Here is a 15,696-nt window from a genome sequence, read left to right as displayed (position 1 = left end):
GTTAAAAAGGAGAGTCACACAGATATTCCTTAAAGTGGTGATAAAAGAAGTTTTAATTGAGGCCCATGGACTCTGAAGTGCTGCATCACATAGAAAGCTAGCAGGTGTTTGGAAATAAGCAAGTATAACTTAGTGAGGTGGGTGCAGAGGGTTTTACTAAGGTGGCATCTGTGCTGAGACAGAAACTGTGGATGGAAAAGCAAGTTGTGAAGTGATAGTGTAGACAGAGAAGAGAAAAGAGGAGCACAGATTCAGGACAAAGGAAGTGGAAATAGAGTCCGTCTGACAGCTAGAAACAAACGGTCAACCCTTAAAAGTTGTGCTACTGGTGGGAATCAGATCTAATTGGAAGAGATTAAAGGTGAGCGGTTTATATCTTAATGTTTTGACAGTGAGAAAACAAAAGAGAGTGAATAAGAAGTAACTCCCATGAGATAAAGAAGTTGAAGACAGGTTCTCTGCATTATTTAGTTGTTGCTTTGTTTTGTTGTAATTAACGAGGAGATTCTGATCATGTTTATAGATATAAGGGAAGGGCCTCAGGTGAGGGAGAATTTAAGAGAAAAAGAGAGCAGAAAATTGAAGGTGTGCGATATTCCATATAGAGCTGGGGCTGAGATCAGGAGCACAGTTTAAGACATTAGCCCTGAAAGGAGGACCAAACTTGTATCCTCAGAGACCGGAGGAGAATGGATGTGAATGGTTGAAATCACAGAGAAATACAATTTGTAGAATCATGAGGGGATTTGCTAGAGTTTGAGAAAGCTGAACTAGACCCAATTATTGGTACAGTAAAAATCTTTCTGAAATCACCTCTCTGCATCTTCAATCCCCTGTATTCCCTTTCCTCCCTAATTCTCAGGCTTTCCCTGCCTCCTTCATGGTAACTAACTTTTTTTTTTTTAAGTGTTCCCTTCCATAATACCTAGTACAATGAATCTTTGCCTTTTATTGCTCTGTATATAATATTATTTATTTCGATGCTTTTCTCCACCACTAGCCTCTTCATCTTTGCACTTTTTTGGCAGCAAGCAGAGCAATAGATGTGTTGTGAGTGCTCAGGTGACACTGAATAGAAAGCAGCTGACATCTACCATTTGCTTACTCAGTGGCGGTATCAGCATACTCAGAACTTCATGGATTAATTTTATTATCATCTCCATTTTACAGATTTGGGAGACTGAGTAAATTACACAAGGTCACACAGCTAATAAAAGATGAAATCATTTTGAAACCTAGACAGTCTGACCTCAGAATACTTACTCTTCACTGTTAGCTACATTGACTCTCTTTGAAGCCATTGACTCTCAGAAGAAAGTTGGTGGGCTATCAATCTCTCAGTCACAAATTATGAACATAATCATTTTTTAGATATTCCTACATGATATTTGGTTACAATTCAAGAGTTACAATTTCTTAGGTAAAGAAGAGGAAGGTACTTTATATTGGCCACTGTTAACATCTTTGTCATTTTGTGAAGAAACCTAAAAATAATAAGTGCTTTTGTGAACCTTTCCTCAGGCTTTGGCTATGTGGAAAGGACGTAGTTACATGTTAAGCTGTGTGAGGTCAATTTAGACCCTGTTGTTATTGATACTTGCAGGAGCTGTTCCTTAATAATATTTCACATGTTACAATCAGGGTAAACAATTTCTTGAGGGCCTTATAAAGAAAAATTATATGCTGTGGCCACTTTTAGCATGCTCTTTAATAACTCAGTAATCCTCTGGATGAGCTGATGGCCTGTCTCCTTCTCTTCTGGCTCTGCATTTCTGGAGGATGGATGGACAATTGTTTTCTTTGGGCGCACCACGTGTCTTGCAGTATCTTAGTTCTCCGACCAGAGATTGAACCCAGGGCCCTGGCAGTGAAAGTGCCGAGTCCTAACCACTGGACTGTCGGGAACACCCAAGGATAATTGTTTTCTAAGACAGTGGTCCTCAAACTTGAGAGTACATCGGAATCACCCAGTGAACCTTTTAGATATGGATGGCTGGGTCCTACCCCAAGAAGTATAGTTTTGCTGTGGAGGGGCACCCAACAGACCAGCTGCTGCTATTGGTCTAGGATCCACACTTCAAATACTAATGCTCTAAATTACAGATGTCATAATTTTAGTTTCAAATAGTAGGCTTACCTTTAATATATTACTAGCCTTATTATCTATCTAATCATTTCCTTGAAGAATGAGTTAAGAGCAATTCTTCCAACACAGAAGTCATTGTTTCTGGGTAAATGTGTCCTAACACTGAACTGGTTTATATCCAACAATTCTCTAAGTAATGCAAACAGTTGATTTGATCTGGGAGATATATTGTGAAACCATTTTTTTCTTACTCAGCATGTTTTACGTCTTAAAGTTGTATTTTCATTGGATTTCAGCACCATGTGGACCTTTGTCTTGTTCCTGTCCATAGGTATCCCACTATCCATCTCTTTACAGAACTTGCATCCTAGTTTGGCTTTTCTCCTTTCTAAGAGTATGTGAATCTTACATCTATGTCAGTTAATACTTAAAGCAGATATTTCCATATAACCCTCATTATATAATATCTGCAATACCACCCTCCCACCATGACCACCAATGATAACCTCCCTGGGTTATTCTCATAGACTATAAACCTGTATTGGCTACTGCTTAATACTCACTGAAACACTATCTTTCGATTTATCTTTGAATTGAGCCTGAACACCTGTGCACCTAGACCATACTCCTTTGTTCCAGTATAAATTGATGTAATTAACAGTCCTGTAATTGAGGGACAGATTGACAACTAGTTCTGTAAATTACATTGTTATGATCATCATAAGGATGTGGTTAAAATGCTGCTTGTTGTGTGTCTCATTTATGCAGGTTTAGGAGATAAATTCTAGTCAGATCTCTGGACCAAGAATATTTTTTGTCTGTTGTTTGTCTGTTAGGAGTTGGGATATTTTGAACTCACAGATACTATGAGACATGAAATTAGTATTTCCCTCTTTTTTATTCCTATAAAGATCAGAGCCAATTTATGGCCCAGCTACCAATTTTACAGGATATAAAAACATTTCTATACCACCATCATTTTGACCTTATCTCATCTGCTTATTTGCCAGAATTTTCTCATTAAAAAGAGAAAAGGAAAACTATAACATATATTTCTAAAATCTGCTTTAAAGACTTCTAGAGCAAGGGTAGGATGTACTTTTTAAAAGGGAAATATTACACATTCCTCTTTATAATATACATATTAAAGGTATTTAGTTTTAGAGTCAGTCTCTTCACACTGCATTTTAGCAGTCCTGTCATCTTTTGGTTAACCCACAAACCCAGAGTCTTGTCCTGTGGCCTATTATCAGAAATTCTAGACCCGCAGAGCATTAAAGATTAAATAGGGCTTACCACATTGGAGGAAACATAGCTTTATAAAGGGATTAAATTAACCTCCTTAACTCTCAAATACGCTTGTACTCATGTAACATTTCATCTTTGAACAACATGCTACAACGTGTGTGTGTGTTGTGACCGTAAGCGTTATTTTCTTTAGTATTTGAAACTTTGTAGCAGTGAATTTCCTAGAGTTATTCAGTTTTCATCTGTTTCAATAATGCACATTCTATAATGTAAAAGACCATAATGATGTAAAAGAAAAATTATATCAGACACTTTATAAAACAGCAAAGAAGACTGTATTCAAGACTGTTGCAAAAGGAGTCACAACTCTTGCACTAGAGGAGAGAGATTAAATGTAACTCTGCTGAAACAAAAGACGGAGGATTTTTAAATACTAGGATGAGCTAATGGAAAAGTACTGGAAGACATTAGGGGAGGTTGGTGAATGTGATTAAGCCATCTTTGCTTGCTAAGTGGTCTTTTCAAACTTAGGTTCCTACCCTCCTATAGAAACTGGGATTAGAAGTACTAGCTCTTCTGATGATTACAGGCATACCTCATTTTATTGCACTTCACTCTATTTTGCTTCACAGATATTGTGTGGTTTTTTTTACAAATTGAAGATTTGCGGCAATGCCGCCTTAAACGAGTCTATTGGGGCCATTTTTTCAACAGCATTTGCTCACTTTGTGTCTCTGTATCACATTTTTGTAATTCTCGTAATATTTCAAACTTTTTCATTATTGTTGTATTTGTTATGGTTATCCGTGACGTTACCATTGCATGGACTTGCTGAATGTTAGGACTTGCTGAAGGCTGGGGTGATGATTAGCATTTTTTAGCAATAAAGTATTCTTTAATTAAGGTAGTACGTTGCTTTTTTTAGACATAATGCTAAATTGCGCACTTAATAGACTACAGTATAGTGTAAACATAACTTTTATATGCACTGAGAAACTAAAAAATTTGTGTCAGTTTATTTGAATATTTGCTTTATTGTGGTGATGAGAAACTGAACCTGCAGTATCTCTGAGGTATGCCAGTACATTTTAGACGGATGGCTCCTGGGTCCTTAAGAAAACCAGTTCTGGCTTGTAGAAGATTTACATCTCAAAGGAGCAGAGAAGGAATCTACAATTGAAAGTTTTCTAAAGTTAAATGCTCTAAGAAAAGGGAGACCAGGGACCTAGAGCCAGGAAGAAACCTGTCTAATGTTTAGTCACACTGATGGGAATGTTTAGCTGGTTTTTGTCATTGGTATTGACACTTGAGCTCCTCTCAAAATATGATAAGATAGTTAAGATCATTTTTATAAATTCCTAGTGAGTACAGATATTTTTCATTTGGTTTTTCAACATACCTAGGTTATTTTCCTTGGTCTTTAATATTAAAAATGAAATAATATATTCAAATGATTAAATCATTATTTTAATTTAAATTGAATATGTTGCAATCTTTTGGTGTCAAGAAACAAAACAAACAATGACCACATGTCCCCAAACATGCGCAGCAAATTGCAAGGTAGAAGATTAAGTAAAAACTCTGTGATCTGCAATTATGACAAAATAATTTATAAAGATCCTTTCTCAACAAAGACTGACTTTACAACTACTGTTTGAATGATGAAATTCAAATGAAGTAAGGAACTAGGAAGTGTGTCATGACAATTGTGATGCAAATGTGCAAAGTCAAACTAATTTATTTCCTTAAATATTACATTTTCCTAGTCATAGAAGTCTGTAGAAAGAATTTTCAAGAAGGAAGAAAGAATCAGTAATGGAAAGTGATATGAAGTGCAAAATACATGTGATATAAACATGGAGAAGAACTGGAAAATATCTTTGTGTTAACTGAGTAAGAGGTTATTGCTAACCTTTGAGACTTCAGTGTCAGAATAGCACCGGTGAAAACCAAGGTGTGAACTGTCAAATTGAATGAGTGCATAATGACACAAGGAGGCAATTGGTGTTTCACTATTTTTTTTAAGAAAAATGCTGCAAATAATTTGTAGGATTATTAGGGTTAAGGAATGTCTTCTAAGTTTAGATGTGACCTAAACAACTTTCTACTCTGAAATTAAATGGCATATGAAAGAGAAAATATTGAAACTTCAAAAGGAAGTGGATAACCAAAAGAATGCATGTCATCAGGGTACAGGGAGAGAGGTTGCCAGATGGGCAGGATCATTTTGGAGAGGAGAAAGTCCACAGCTTTTGAGACAGAAAATAAGGAAAGCAAAAAAAGTAAAGAACGATTTTTAGTTTGTTAGGCTCGTTATTTTCATCCAGTTTTCACTACTACATGATCAATTCCATAAATATTAAGGATGTACTATTTTCAAAAAGACTTCAGAAGAACTATGTTTAGCACAGGCTTTTCTAAGCTGCAGTTCATGTTATAGCTGTTTCTAGTCCTAAGTCTAAAAACTAATAAAAAATATAACTCATCCTGGACTCGTTCTTCTTCTCATAGTGAAGGGACATATTTAATTTGATAGAAAAGGTGAGCTCAAAATACCTACTGATTTTTAATGACATAGGATACGTAAATTTACTGATTAATATTCTCCTATTCAGGTAACTAGTGCTAAGACATACTATGTTAAATACCATTTACATAGTAGCCATACTATGAAAATGTTTGTTTCTATTTATGACATTATATGGACACTTTGATAATTTATAGCTAATATATATTTACTCCTTAAGATAGGGCTGAAATAAGAATGGCAAAATAATAATGATGATAGTAATAATATGAATTTAGTCTACTTCTTTTTCACCTCTCAAAGAAGGGCTTACATCAAAAAGCAAAATTTATGCCCCCTAAAAGATTTTTTCTTCCTTTCATTTCTACTCAAAATACTTACCTGCGGTTATTCTATTGAGCAAGGACATTAAAAGACAAAAATTCAACCATACTTTGCTTGAACATTTTGAATGATTAACTGCAGTAATTAGCTTTGAGTAAATTCACAAAATAAATAGAGCCTTGATACTTCACAATTAAACAGAACCCCAACTTCTTTTAAGCATTTAATTCTGCATTCAAATTATCAGGGGTGCTATTTTAAACTACTTTTAGGAAATGGGTGTAATGAGTTTTTGGTTCTTGCATTATTAATGAACTTTCATTCAGACTATAGGTTGGCGATTGGTGTTGTTAGATAAAGGGAAGTGAATATAAGAATGCTGAACAGTATATAAGAAAAAACAAGAACTTCCTCCTCATATCCATCTTCTAGAAGTTTTAATACTTCTCATAGTAATACTTTAAATACGTTTTTATAACAATATAAAATATAAATAAATATTATTATTTCCTCAAGCAACTGAGCTAAAGTCTTTCTAGCTTATATCAATAATTGCAAATTATACAGATGCTAATACATTTAATTCCTTTTTCATGCTATTTGCATATTTCAAAATGTGCATTTCCAAGATAGGAACAAACTGTTAATTCAGTTTTAAGAAATCCTTGTTGTTTGGGAAAGGAAGGAGCCACACTGCTGTTAGTGCAGATAGCTTTATTAGATGGCTCTGAAGTATGTTTTATAAATTCATTGTGCCATTAGACATTTCCCCTGTCCTTTAGTTTTTTTAATTATAAATTTTATTTTCACAAGAGAGTTGTATCTTGTCTATCATTTTGTGATGCTCATAATGTAAATGACTAAAACATCAAGAATGGAGTCTAGGGGCTTCCCTGGTGGCACAGTGGTTGAGAATCTGCCTGCCAATGCAGGGGACACGGGTTCGAGCCCTGGTCTGGGAAGATGCCACATGCCGCGGAGCAACTGGGCCCGTGAGCCACAACTACTGAGCCTGCGCGTCTGGAGCCTGTGCTCCACAGCAAGAGAGGCTGCGATGAAGAGTGGCCCCCGCTTGCGGCAACTAGAGAAAACCCTCGCACAGAAACGAAGACCCAACACAGCCAAAAATAAATATAAAAATAAATTAATTAATTAAAAAAATAGTAAAGGTTCAGTGACTTGAATAGGGCTGGTTAAAAAAAAAAACAGCTTTCAATAAAAAAAAAGAATGGAATCTAATTTTAAAGTCATTTCAATGATTTTCATCAACTAATAGATTCTCTTTATTCTGTGAGATACTAGTCCTGAAAGATATTCCACAAATAAAGGGTTTTTTGTTAAGTATTGTTGGCCCCTCTAGGAATGTTACAATGTGCATATGAGCATGTTCAAAGCTCTGAAAAGTTCTGCAGAAAAACAAACTTTTACTTAAATAGTCAATCCTCAAACTCTGTTTGTTCTGCTTTCTTTTACCATGATTCCTATTAACATTTTTCTGAAACAGGTTTTAGCAAATGCTATTTTAGATAATATAACTATGTTTAGATGTCAGTTTTCTTCCTTCTTCCATATTTCCTTAGAAATAATTATCAACTGAGCTCTAAAGCATGCGAACAAGCCCTTTTGCATGAAATTCAGTCTCCTTTACAAAGGGATGAGTAACTGATATCTTGTTTGATAGCTGATGTCCCTGGCACATTATATAACTGGGACACAAAGCTAGCTAGTCAGTAGGTATGATGGAATGATGTCTTCTGAGTTTTTCTGTACAGAATTCCCTTCCTCACATATATCCCAATGTTTATACTGTTAGTTCATCAAATATATTTTGCTCCAAAAACAAAACCCTTAAATCCTTGAAGACATCATTTTTTTTCTTTTTTCTCTATCCTGTTTCCCCCCATGCATCTCAGAACATAAGACTACCAAACAGAAACAGAGTTAACATAGACATATCAGACTGAATGGAAACAATTAGAATCTGTAAAGTTAATGCTTTGTCAAGTTTAATTGATTTTAAAGAAAACCATTGAATACCAACTATAACAAGGAACCAGGTTCAGGATTAGGGACAAAAAAGAGAGTAAGGCATGGGCCCACTCCTCAGGTATTCACAGTCCCCTTGAGGAGAAAGGTAAGCATCTAATTATAATAGGACAGGTTATATCTATATACTATCATTTACTATCTCAGGTTGCTTTGCTGATGTAATATATTTCCAGCTCTTTATTCAGTTGGCGTCCAGTACGACTACCAAATACTTCTTTCACTCAGATATTTTTATTGTCTTTAACAGAGAATACATGAATAGAAAATCAATTTTTATTTTTCTGATTACACTATTAATTATTTCTAGATTCATTCTTCTTAGCAACATTTTGCCAGTGTTTCATGTTGACCAGAATCCTACCGAGATTGTAAGAAGTGATATATTTGGAGATTTTTAACTAATTTATCTACTTGGAATGGTGGTCAGTGGTCAGTTTGTGTCTCATCATCCTTCTGAAACACATTCTTAACAGAGTTTCAGAAGCTGACACCTGATATTTCTTCTCTCCAAAGAGATGCTTTGTCATTAAAATTTAAAACATTTAAAAAATGTCATTTAATTTAATGTTATTTTTGTTCCATCTACAAATTTTATTTTAATACAGACTATTATGTGTTGTATAATTCATGGAACATCTGACAATCAGTGCATTTTATCATTTTAAATCTATAGCTATAGGAAAGACACAATCTCACAGCCTCCTCTTTGTCTTTATCTGCATATTGTATTCCTGGAAGCCATGAGCCTAGACTTCTCCAAAGCCAGTGGTCTTTAGCTCGAGGATAAACTCAAGAAGTAATCTAATTTTAAATAATTGAACTATGCCTTAGAACTTTAGTCATTCATAGGCAAAAATCCACTTTTCTCTCTAGGGAAAGGTCCGTAGCAAGCCCTACCCAGGTCTTTGCAGTGGCCTTACATTTATACACCAGTTTCATTCTATTCGCAGAACACCTTTGTAAATCTCAAAGTAGAGGGACTTTAGTGAGTGCAGTTAGAATGTCCTGGCAAGTAACCTCTCAAAAGTGAATGTGAGCCAATTGCATTCAGTTCTCACAATATTATGAAAGGAGGCTATGGGTTATATTGCAGTGTTCCTAAGCTGATTATCCAGAACAGAGGCTCAGCTTGATGCCAGTTCTTTACATGCATTGCCAGACTAAACAAGTACCTTTTGAGGTTCATCCATCACAATTTATGATACATTAAGCTAAATCTAATGTTATCTCAGGCTGGTGTTACAGGATTTTCTATATTCAGGCTAAGAAATTGCATTTGGGGAAAGGGATTTCTCCTCTCTTTTTCCATAGAATTTCTTTAGTTCTATAAGAGTCTTGTTATGCCTGTTGGACCCCTGTTATACTCTGGTACTAATCGCAGATTGATTTTAAGTATTTGAAATCAACTGGTAGGAGGAAATGATTTTAACATTGCATGAACTACGATAAATTGTTCACTGAAAAGAGTGTTTAATTATAAACGAAGAAACCTGCTTCCCCGTTGATTAACTATATTAAACACTTCATATTTTCAAACCGCTACACTATTGTTAATAAGCTATTTCTCACAATGGGTCTCAGAGGGAGCATAATACAATCACCTCCTATTTTTATAAATGATGCACTTGACCCATAAAAATTAGATTGCCCATATCGGACCACATAAAAATGAAAAACTAGAATTGGCTTTCAAGTTCTTAATGCACCTGTGCCTAGTTAGCAGGGCTATGCTCTTAGTTTTCTGAGCAGCCAAAATAAATTAGAAAATTAAGTAAATTTAACTGTCAGATGGCTACACACACACACACACACACACACACACACACACACACTTTTTTTTTTCCTTAGAACATTTCTGTTCAGTATGCAAAACCAGATATTTTGTTATGGAGTAACATAAAACAAACTCAAAGAGATGGCTCTCCAATTGATCCATGCTACTTATTCTGATATTCCCTATCTTTAGCTCACTTGCCAGACTGACATGTCCCTCTTTTCCTTTTCAGAATATGTCATTTGAAAGACTAATATGATTGACTTTGGCCAAATCATAGAATTGTCTGATACTGAGATCAACAAATATTTGTGGCAATGAGTTCGTTCTTAAAAGCCCACTTGCTTATATTGCTTTCTATCAAAAATATAGTTACATATCATATTTAATTTTATTTCTGAATTGATTATTAGATTTATAATATTTAAAATATTTTTACTTTGGATTTTAAAAGTTATTTCTCATGAATAAAACAGTCCATGATATGTAACATAGATATTGATCTCTTGTTTTTTTATCAGTGGCTTTTGAATTGTTTAGTAGTTTAAATCTAATTTGTCTGATAAATTTGCAGTTCTCTCAACATCAGTATCACTTTAATATGTCACTGTACAGAAAACAAAGCTAGAAAACAAAAGCTGCCTAGCCAATAAATTTTAATCACTGAAACATCAGAGTTTTTTGTCATATTTGTATATGGCAACCAACATAAAACTTAGGAGTGGAATTTATCCTAAATGTACCCCCATATGAAACTATTACACATATATATACAAAATTTTTATCTTTGAGAAGTATGAATCGTCTGTTTAACTTTTTTTAGCTTTATTATTTCTCTATAGAAACAGGATAAGGAAAATACTTACCAAATGAAAGGAAACTTTCATTTAAATGTTATGAATGCTAACAAAAGTAAATGTTCCTTGACATACTGTTTTTTTAGGTCTGTTAAAAAAAAAGTAAAGGACATTCTATGATCTTATAATTTGCTATGTGCTACAGAAATTTAATTGCATTTGAATTATATGTGCACAGTATATTATACTAAATATAGTAGCCAGATATGGACATTTTCAGCACATTTCCTTTTCTAGATATAAAGTCATATATTTCAGCACCCTATTAAAATATAAATATATAACTGTACATAATAGAATGCCATAATTTCTCCTGATTTCATCCTAAAGTCATATACGGATAAAGTTATGGTTGGGAATAAATAAGTTTCATAAGTTGCATTTGGAAGATGTAACAAACAACAATATAAGAATGTGATTTAAATATTTGTCTTTCGGTATTTTCATTAAGACTGAAGCTTTGTGCATTTTCTAAACAATATTTTGGAGGATTCTCCTCTGAGATTCAGAATTCTTCAAACTTATAAAACATTTCATATCTTTTTTTAGACATAGGTGTCATATACATTGGGTAGATAAACTGGACTATAAGTTATGAGTACACAATTTGCCATACATGAGGGTCAAGTTTATGTCTGTTTTGTTCATCTCATGTTATAAGGTCCTTGCCTAGTGCCTAGTCCTGAACAGGAGCCCTATAAATATTTCTTGAATAAAAAGAATGATATAAATGTTGCTTTTGATACTCATTTCTCTCTCCTTATTAAGATGCAAACAAGAAAGCAGATGAAAATATTTGAGACTGAAAAGTAAAGAAAATTAAAATAATTTTTTTAAGATTTAAAAATGTATTAATCTCTAGTGCATTCTTAAATAGTTCTACAGATTTCCATGGTATTTCCTGGCCTTCATTGGACTGAGGAAAATCAAGTTAAATTGAGGAAATTTTACCCAGAATGCAGTTAGAAGGCCTCCAATATCTTCAGGTCTTCTAAGTTCACGTCACTTTTGCCAGTGTCATCATATATTTAGGTTTAATTGTAAAAGCGAATGGTAATTATGTTTCACTGCATATGCTATGTTTCATCATATAGGGATGGTGATGTTAAAGGAGAGGGGCATGAGTAGGATGTTGGAAAAGAGAAAGATGGGTATATGAGTATAACTGCCACAAAAAGGAACAAACTCTATTCCAAATTGAGTACATGGTATCATTCAGAGTTCAGAACTGGAGCCCTTAAGAAGCCAATAGATGCTCCCCCAGCAGTTTCTGGTAGTTATCATTACTGACACAGGTTGTGAGAACATCACTGACCTTAGACTTAGGATACAAACACAGCATGTTTTCCAAGCCATCTGCCAAGAGGTTCTTTTGGCCATCTGCATGAAATAGCCAGCAAACAGTTTCTACTGGAGACATCTATGAATGGTGGAATAGAGCCATCAAAGCAAATTTTTTGAAAAAAGTATTTCTTTCAATTCAGGTTATTTCACTACTATTGAAAATACCTCATGAATATGAACTGACTGAATTTTTACCAAACTAGTTTTGGTCAGCATGTAGATACAATCTTAGAAGAATTTTCTTTAATATGAAATTTGTGCAATATTTGAGTTATTTGGGAAATTGTGCCATAATTAAAGTATGACATGGGTAAGGAATTGGACTTAAGGATCCATATAATTATTTTTAACTCTAATACCTAATGACTTTATATAAACATGTTTTATCATTTGTTCAAAATTCAATGGCAACAATGTTTAAGTATCATATATAGATTTAAAGCATTTTTTATATTATTGGAAAATATTAACCAATTTATAAAAATCAGTTTTAGAGTGTCTAAGTGACTTAGGTCTTTAGATTATTTCTAAATTACCTAAATGAGGTTTATTAATATGCACACTACTTGTAAACTGAAGAAACATATGTACATTTTACTTTATTTTGTTTTACTTTATTTCAGCCCAGAGATGACTACCTAGAGTGAATGCATCCCTAACATTATGAAAGTAACACTAATAACTTACGAAATTTTTATGTTTTAGCATTAAAAAAAGGACGATTTTGGATCACACCAGATCCTTATCACAAAGATGACAACATCCAGATTGGGCGTGAGGTGAAAATATCTTGCCAAGTAGAAGCTGTTCCTTCTGAGGAGTTAACATTTAGTTGGTTTAAAAATGGTCGTCCATTAAGAAGTTCTGAACGGATGGTTATTACGCAGACTGATCCAGATGTCTCCCCGGGAACGACAAACTTGGACATCATTGATTTAAAATTCACGGATTTTGGGACATACACATGTGTAGCATCTCTGAAGGGAGGAGGAATATCTGATATCAGTATTGATGTTAATATATCCAGCAGCACAGGTAAGAAGCATATTTATGATTCAAAAGATGTTCACATTGAGAATAATTTTCTTTTTTTATGTAAAACAAAATAGTCTTCAGCCAAGCTAAGAACATTCTAATTTTCAAAAAGCTTCCTGAAACCAAAGTCCTAACATTCCGAATGCCCAATAAATATCATATTAAGAGACTTTGATTTTGATTAGATTTAGAATTACATTAGGTTTTGATTTAGACTTAGATTTGATTTAGATTTACATGAGGTTTTACAGAAATAGTGCAAATAAAGTTAATAGTGTTGTCTATGATAGGTATAGGCTCCTGGGTTAAATGGTACCAGTTTTTAAATTATTAACTAGGAACTCTCTGTAAAACCTAAAATTATGTTAATTAATAATGTTAAACACCAAATGGCTAAAGAATTAGGACAATTTTCAGAATTGTGAAGCAAGCAGAAGGTATTTAGTCCAAAGAAGAAAATACCGAGAGATAATTTGAGTATTCAAATATAAGGAATATAAGAAATGTATTTTCCACCAACAAAAACCAATGATAAACATGTTAAAATTGTAATCAGATGTGACTCTTTCAAGAACCTTACGATAGAATCTCTTCACAATGAGAATGGCTAAATATAAAAATAGATTGGAGTGAAATTTCTTCTATTAAGGTTAAAACCAAAAATATGTTATCAATTTTCTCTCAATTAAATGAATGTCTATGGATAAGGAAAATTACAGGGTAATTTTGGTATGGGAGGACATATTAACTTAATTCTTAGGATGTTTTAAAGCCCTGTGATTCTATGAACTGCAATCAGTATGCATCTGGAGAACTCCAACGTTGCTTTATTTGTTTTGCCAGCTTGTTACTAGATTGAATTTTAATTTAGGATTTTTATATAATCCTAGGGTGAATAACGTGTGTTGAAAACATAGAGCACAAATGTAGATAGCAGACATACTCTGTTTGTTTGCTTTTTTTAATTGGAGTATATTTGCTTTACAATGTTGTGTTAGTTTCTGCTGTACAATGAAGTGAATCAGCTCTATGTATACATATATCCCCTCCCTCTTGGACTTCCCTCCCACCCCCATCCCACCCATCTAAGTCATCACAGAGCTTTGAGGGAATTTAAATGGTTGGCTTCTCCTTTCCAGTCAGGCAGTATTTTGACTCTTGTATGTTAACAGATTGACCTGAGATTTTGTGTCTTTTCATGATTCCAAATTGCAATGCATGCTGGATTGATTTTACTCCTTAAGGGATATGGTCCATACCTCAGGCTGACCAAATGTGCTTACTTTTCACCGTTCTGCATTATTTCTAAAGGATATTCCATTCTAGGGTGATGAAAGGTACTTGTGTTTGGAAATATGTCCTTTTCTAGGTAACAAACAAACAAAACCACAATAACTATTTTTTATCTAACTTGTGTTAAAAATTAGTGCTATCCCTAGATGGACTCATTTGAGGATATCTAAGGAAAGCTGTTGATATGCTCAGTCAGTCATCATTCATTTATGTATTTATTCAATCAACAGATGTCCATTGAATGCCTCCATCAACATGCTAGGGACACCCATATATGATGTTTCCCATAAGAGTAAGAACAATTTTGTAAAATCCATGATCATTTTTCCTTATTTATGAGAGACAATTTTCCAGATGGTCTACACTGAATTATGACCATTGCTTTGTTTGGTTGTTTGCCTGGTTTTGTTTGCTTGTTTCGTTTTTGAAACCGATGACAAAAACTTATATGTAAAGAATCAGTGCTCCTATCTAAACAGACTTGTCTGATGGGAGTGCAGTTCATATACCATTAAACTTAGACAAAAGAGGGAGCAGAGAATGGAGAGGAGAAAGGAGCATTATATAATTATTCACAAAATGAGTCCTAACATTCATTTTTATATACACTAGTTAGTTACCTATTTGAAACTGTGTTGTAAATGACCAGCATTGATTCATGAAATTTCCAAAAATCTTAAAAGGAAAATTCCAAAAGATGATCAGAAAAGCAGAAAATCCTCAAGAAATGCCTCTTATTAATAAAAGTTTAGTTGTAATAATTAAGGTTTTTTAACCATTATTATTTGTCTGGTTACCAAAGGTGACAGTGCTCGAGATGAAGGAGATACATTAAATCCAAAACACTCCCTTTTTTGTTCCCTATCCACCACAGACAGACCTGGTTGTGGTCTGTCTCCTCCCTAGAGTGGAAGCTCCATGAAGGCTGGGACTTCCTCTGTATTGTTCATTGTTGTAATATCAGCATCTGGAACAATACATGGCACTTAGAAGATACTCAATAAATTATAATTAAATCAAAAAAAAATGAGCTAATTTGTGCATGTAGCTTTCCTTTTAGGTTTCTTTCCTCCTCCTATTATTACCTCTGCAAGGTAGACATTTGGTGTCTCTCTTCTTGATCTTGTAATTCCCTGCAGACTTTAAGAAAATCATTCAT

The 15,696-nt window shown here is 34.0% G+C and overlaps 1 protein-coding gene across 1 annotated transcript in view; it reads left to right on the top strand.

The window, feature by feature from the left end:
• The window catches only part of MDGA2 (MAM domain containing glycosylphosphatidylinositol anchor 2), a 273,598-nt gene that overhangs the window by 23,778 nt on the left and 234,124 nt on the right, over positions 1 to 15,696 (top strand). Inside the window, exon 2 of the mRNA XM_022570646.3 lies at positions 12,915 to 13,244. Within this exon, the coding sequence (XP_022426354.2) occupies positions 12,915 to 13,244 (330 nt within the window). The remainder of the gene's footprint in view (positions 1 to 12,914; positions 13,245 to 15,696) is intronic.

The sequence above is a fragment of the Delphinapterus leucas genome, chromosome 2, assembly GCF_059928025.1.
Source record: "Delphinapterus leucas isolate spDelLeu-1000000601 "Yukka" chromosome 2, BTC_Dleu_Yukka2, whole genome shotgun sequence".
NCBI classification, from domain to species: domain Eukaryota; kingdom Metazoa; phylum Chordata; class Mammalia; order Artiodactyla; family Monodontidae; genus Delphinapterus; species Delphinapterus leucas.
The sequence above is the reverse complement of the archived record's forward strand: the minus strand, read 5'-3'. Positions and strand labels throughout refer to the sequence as shown.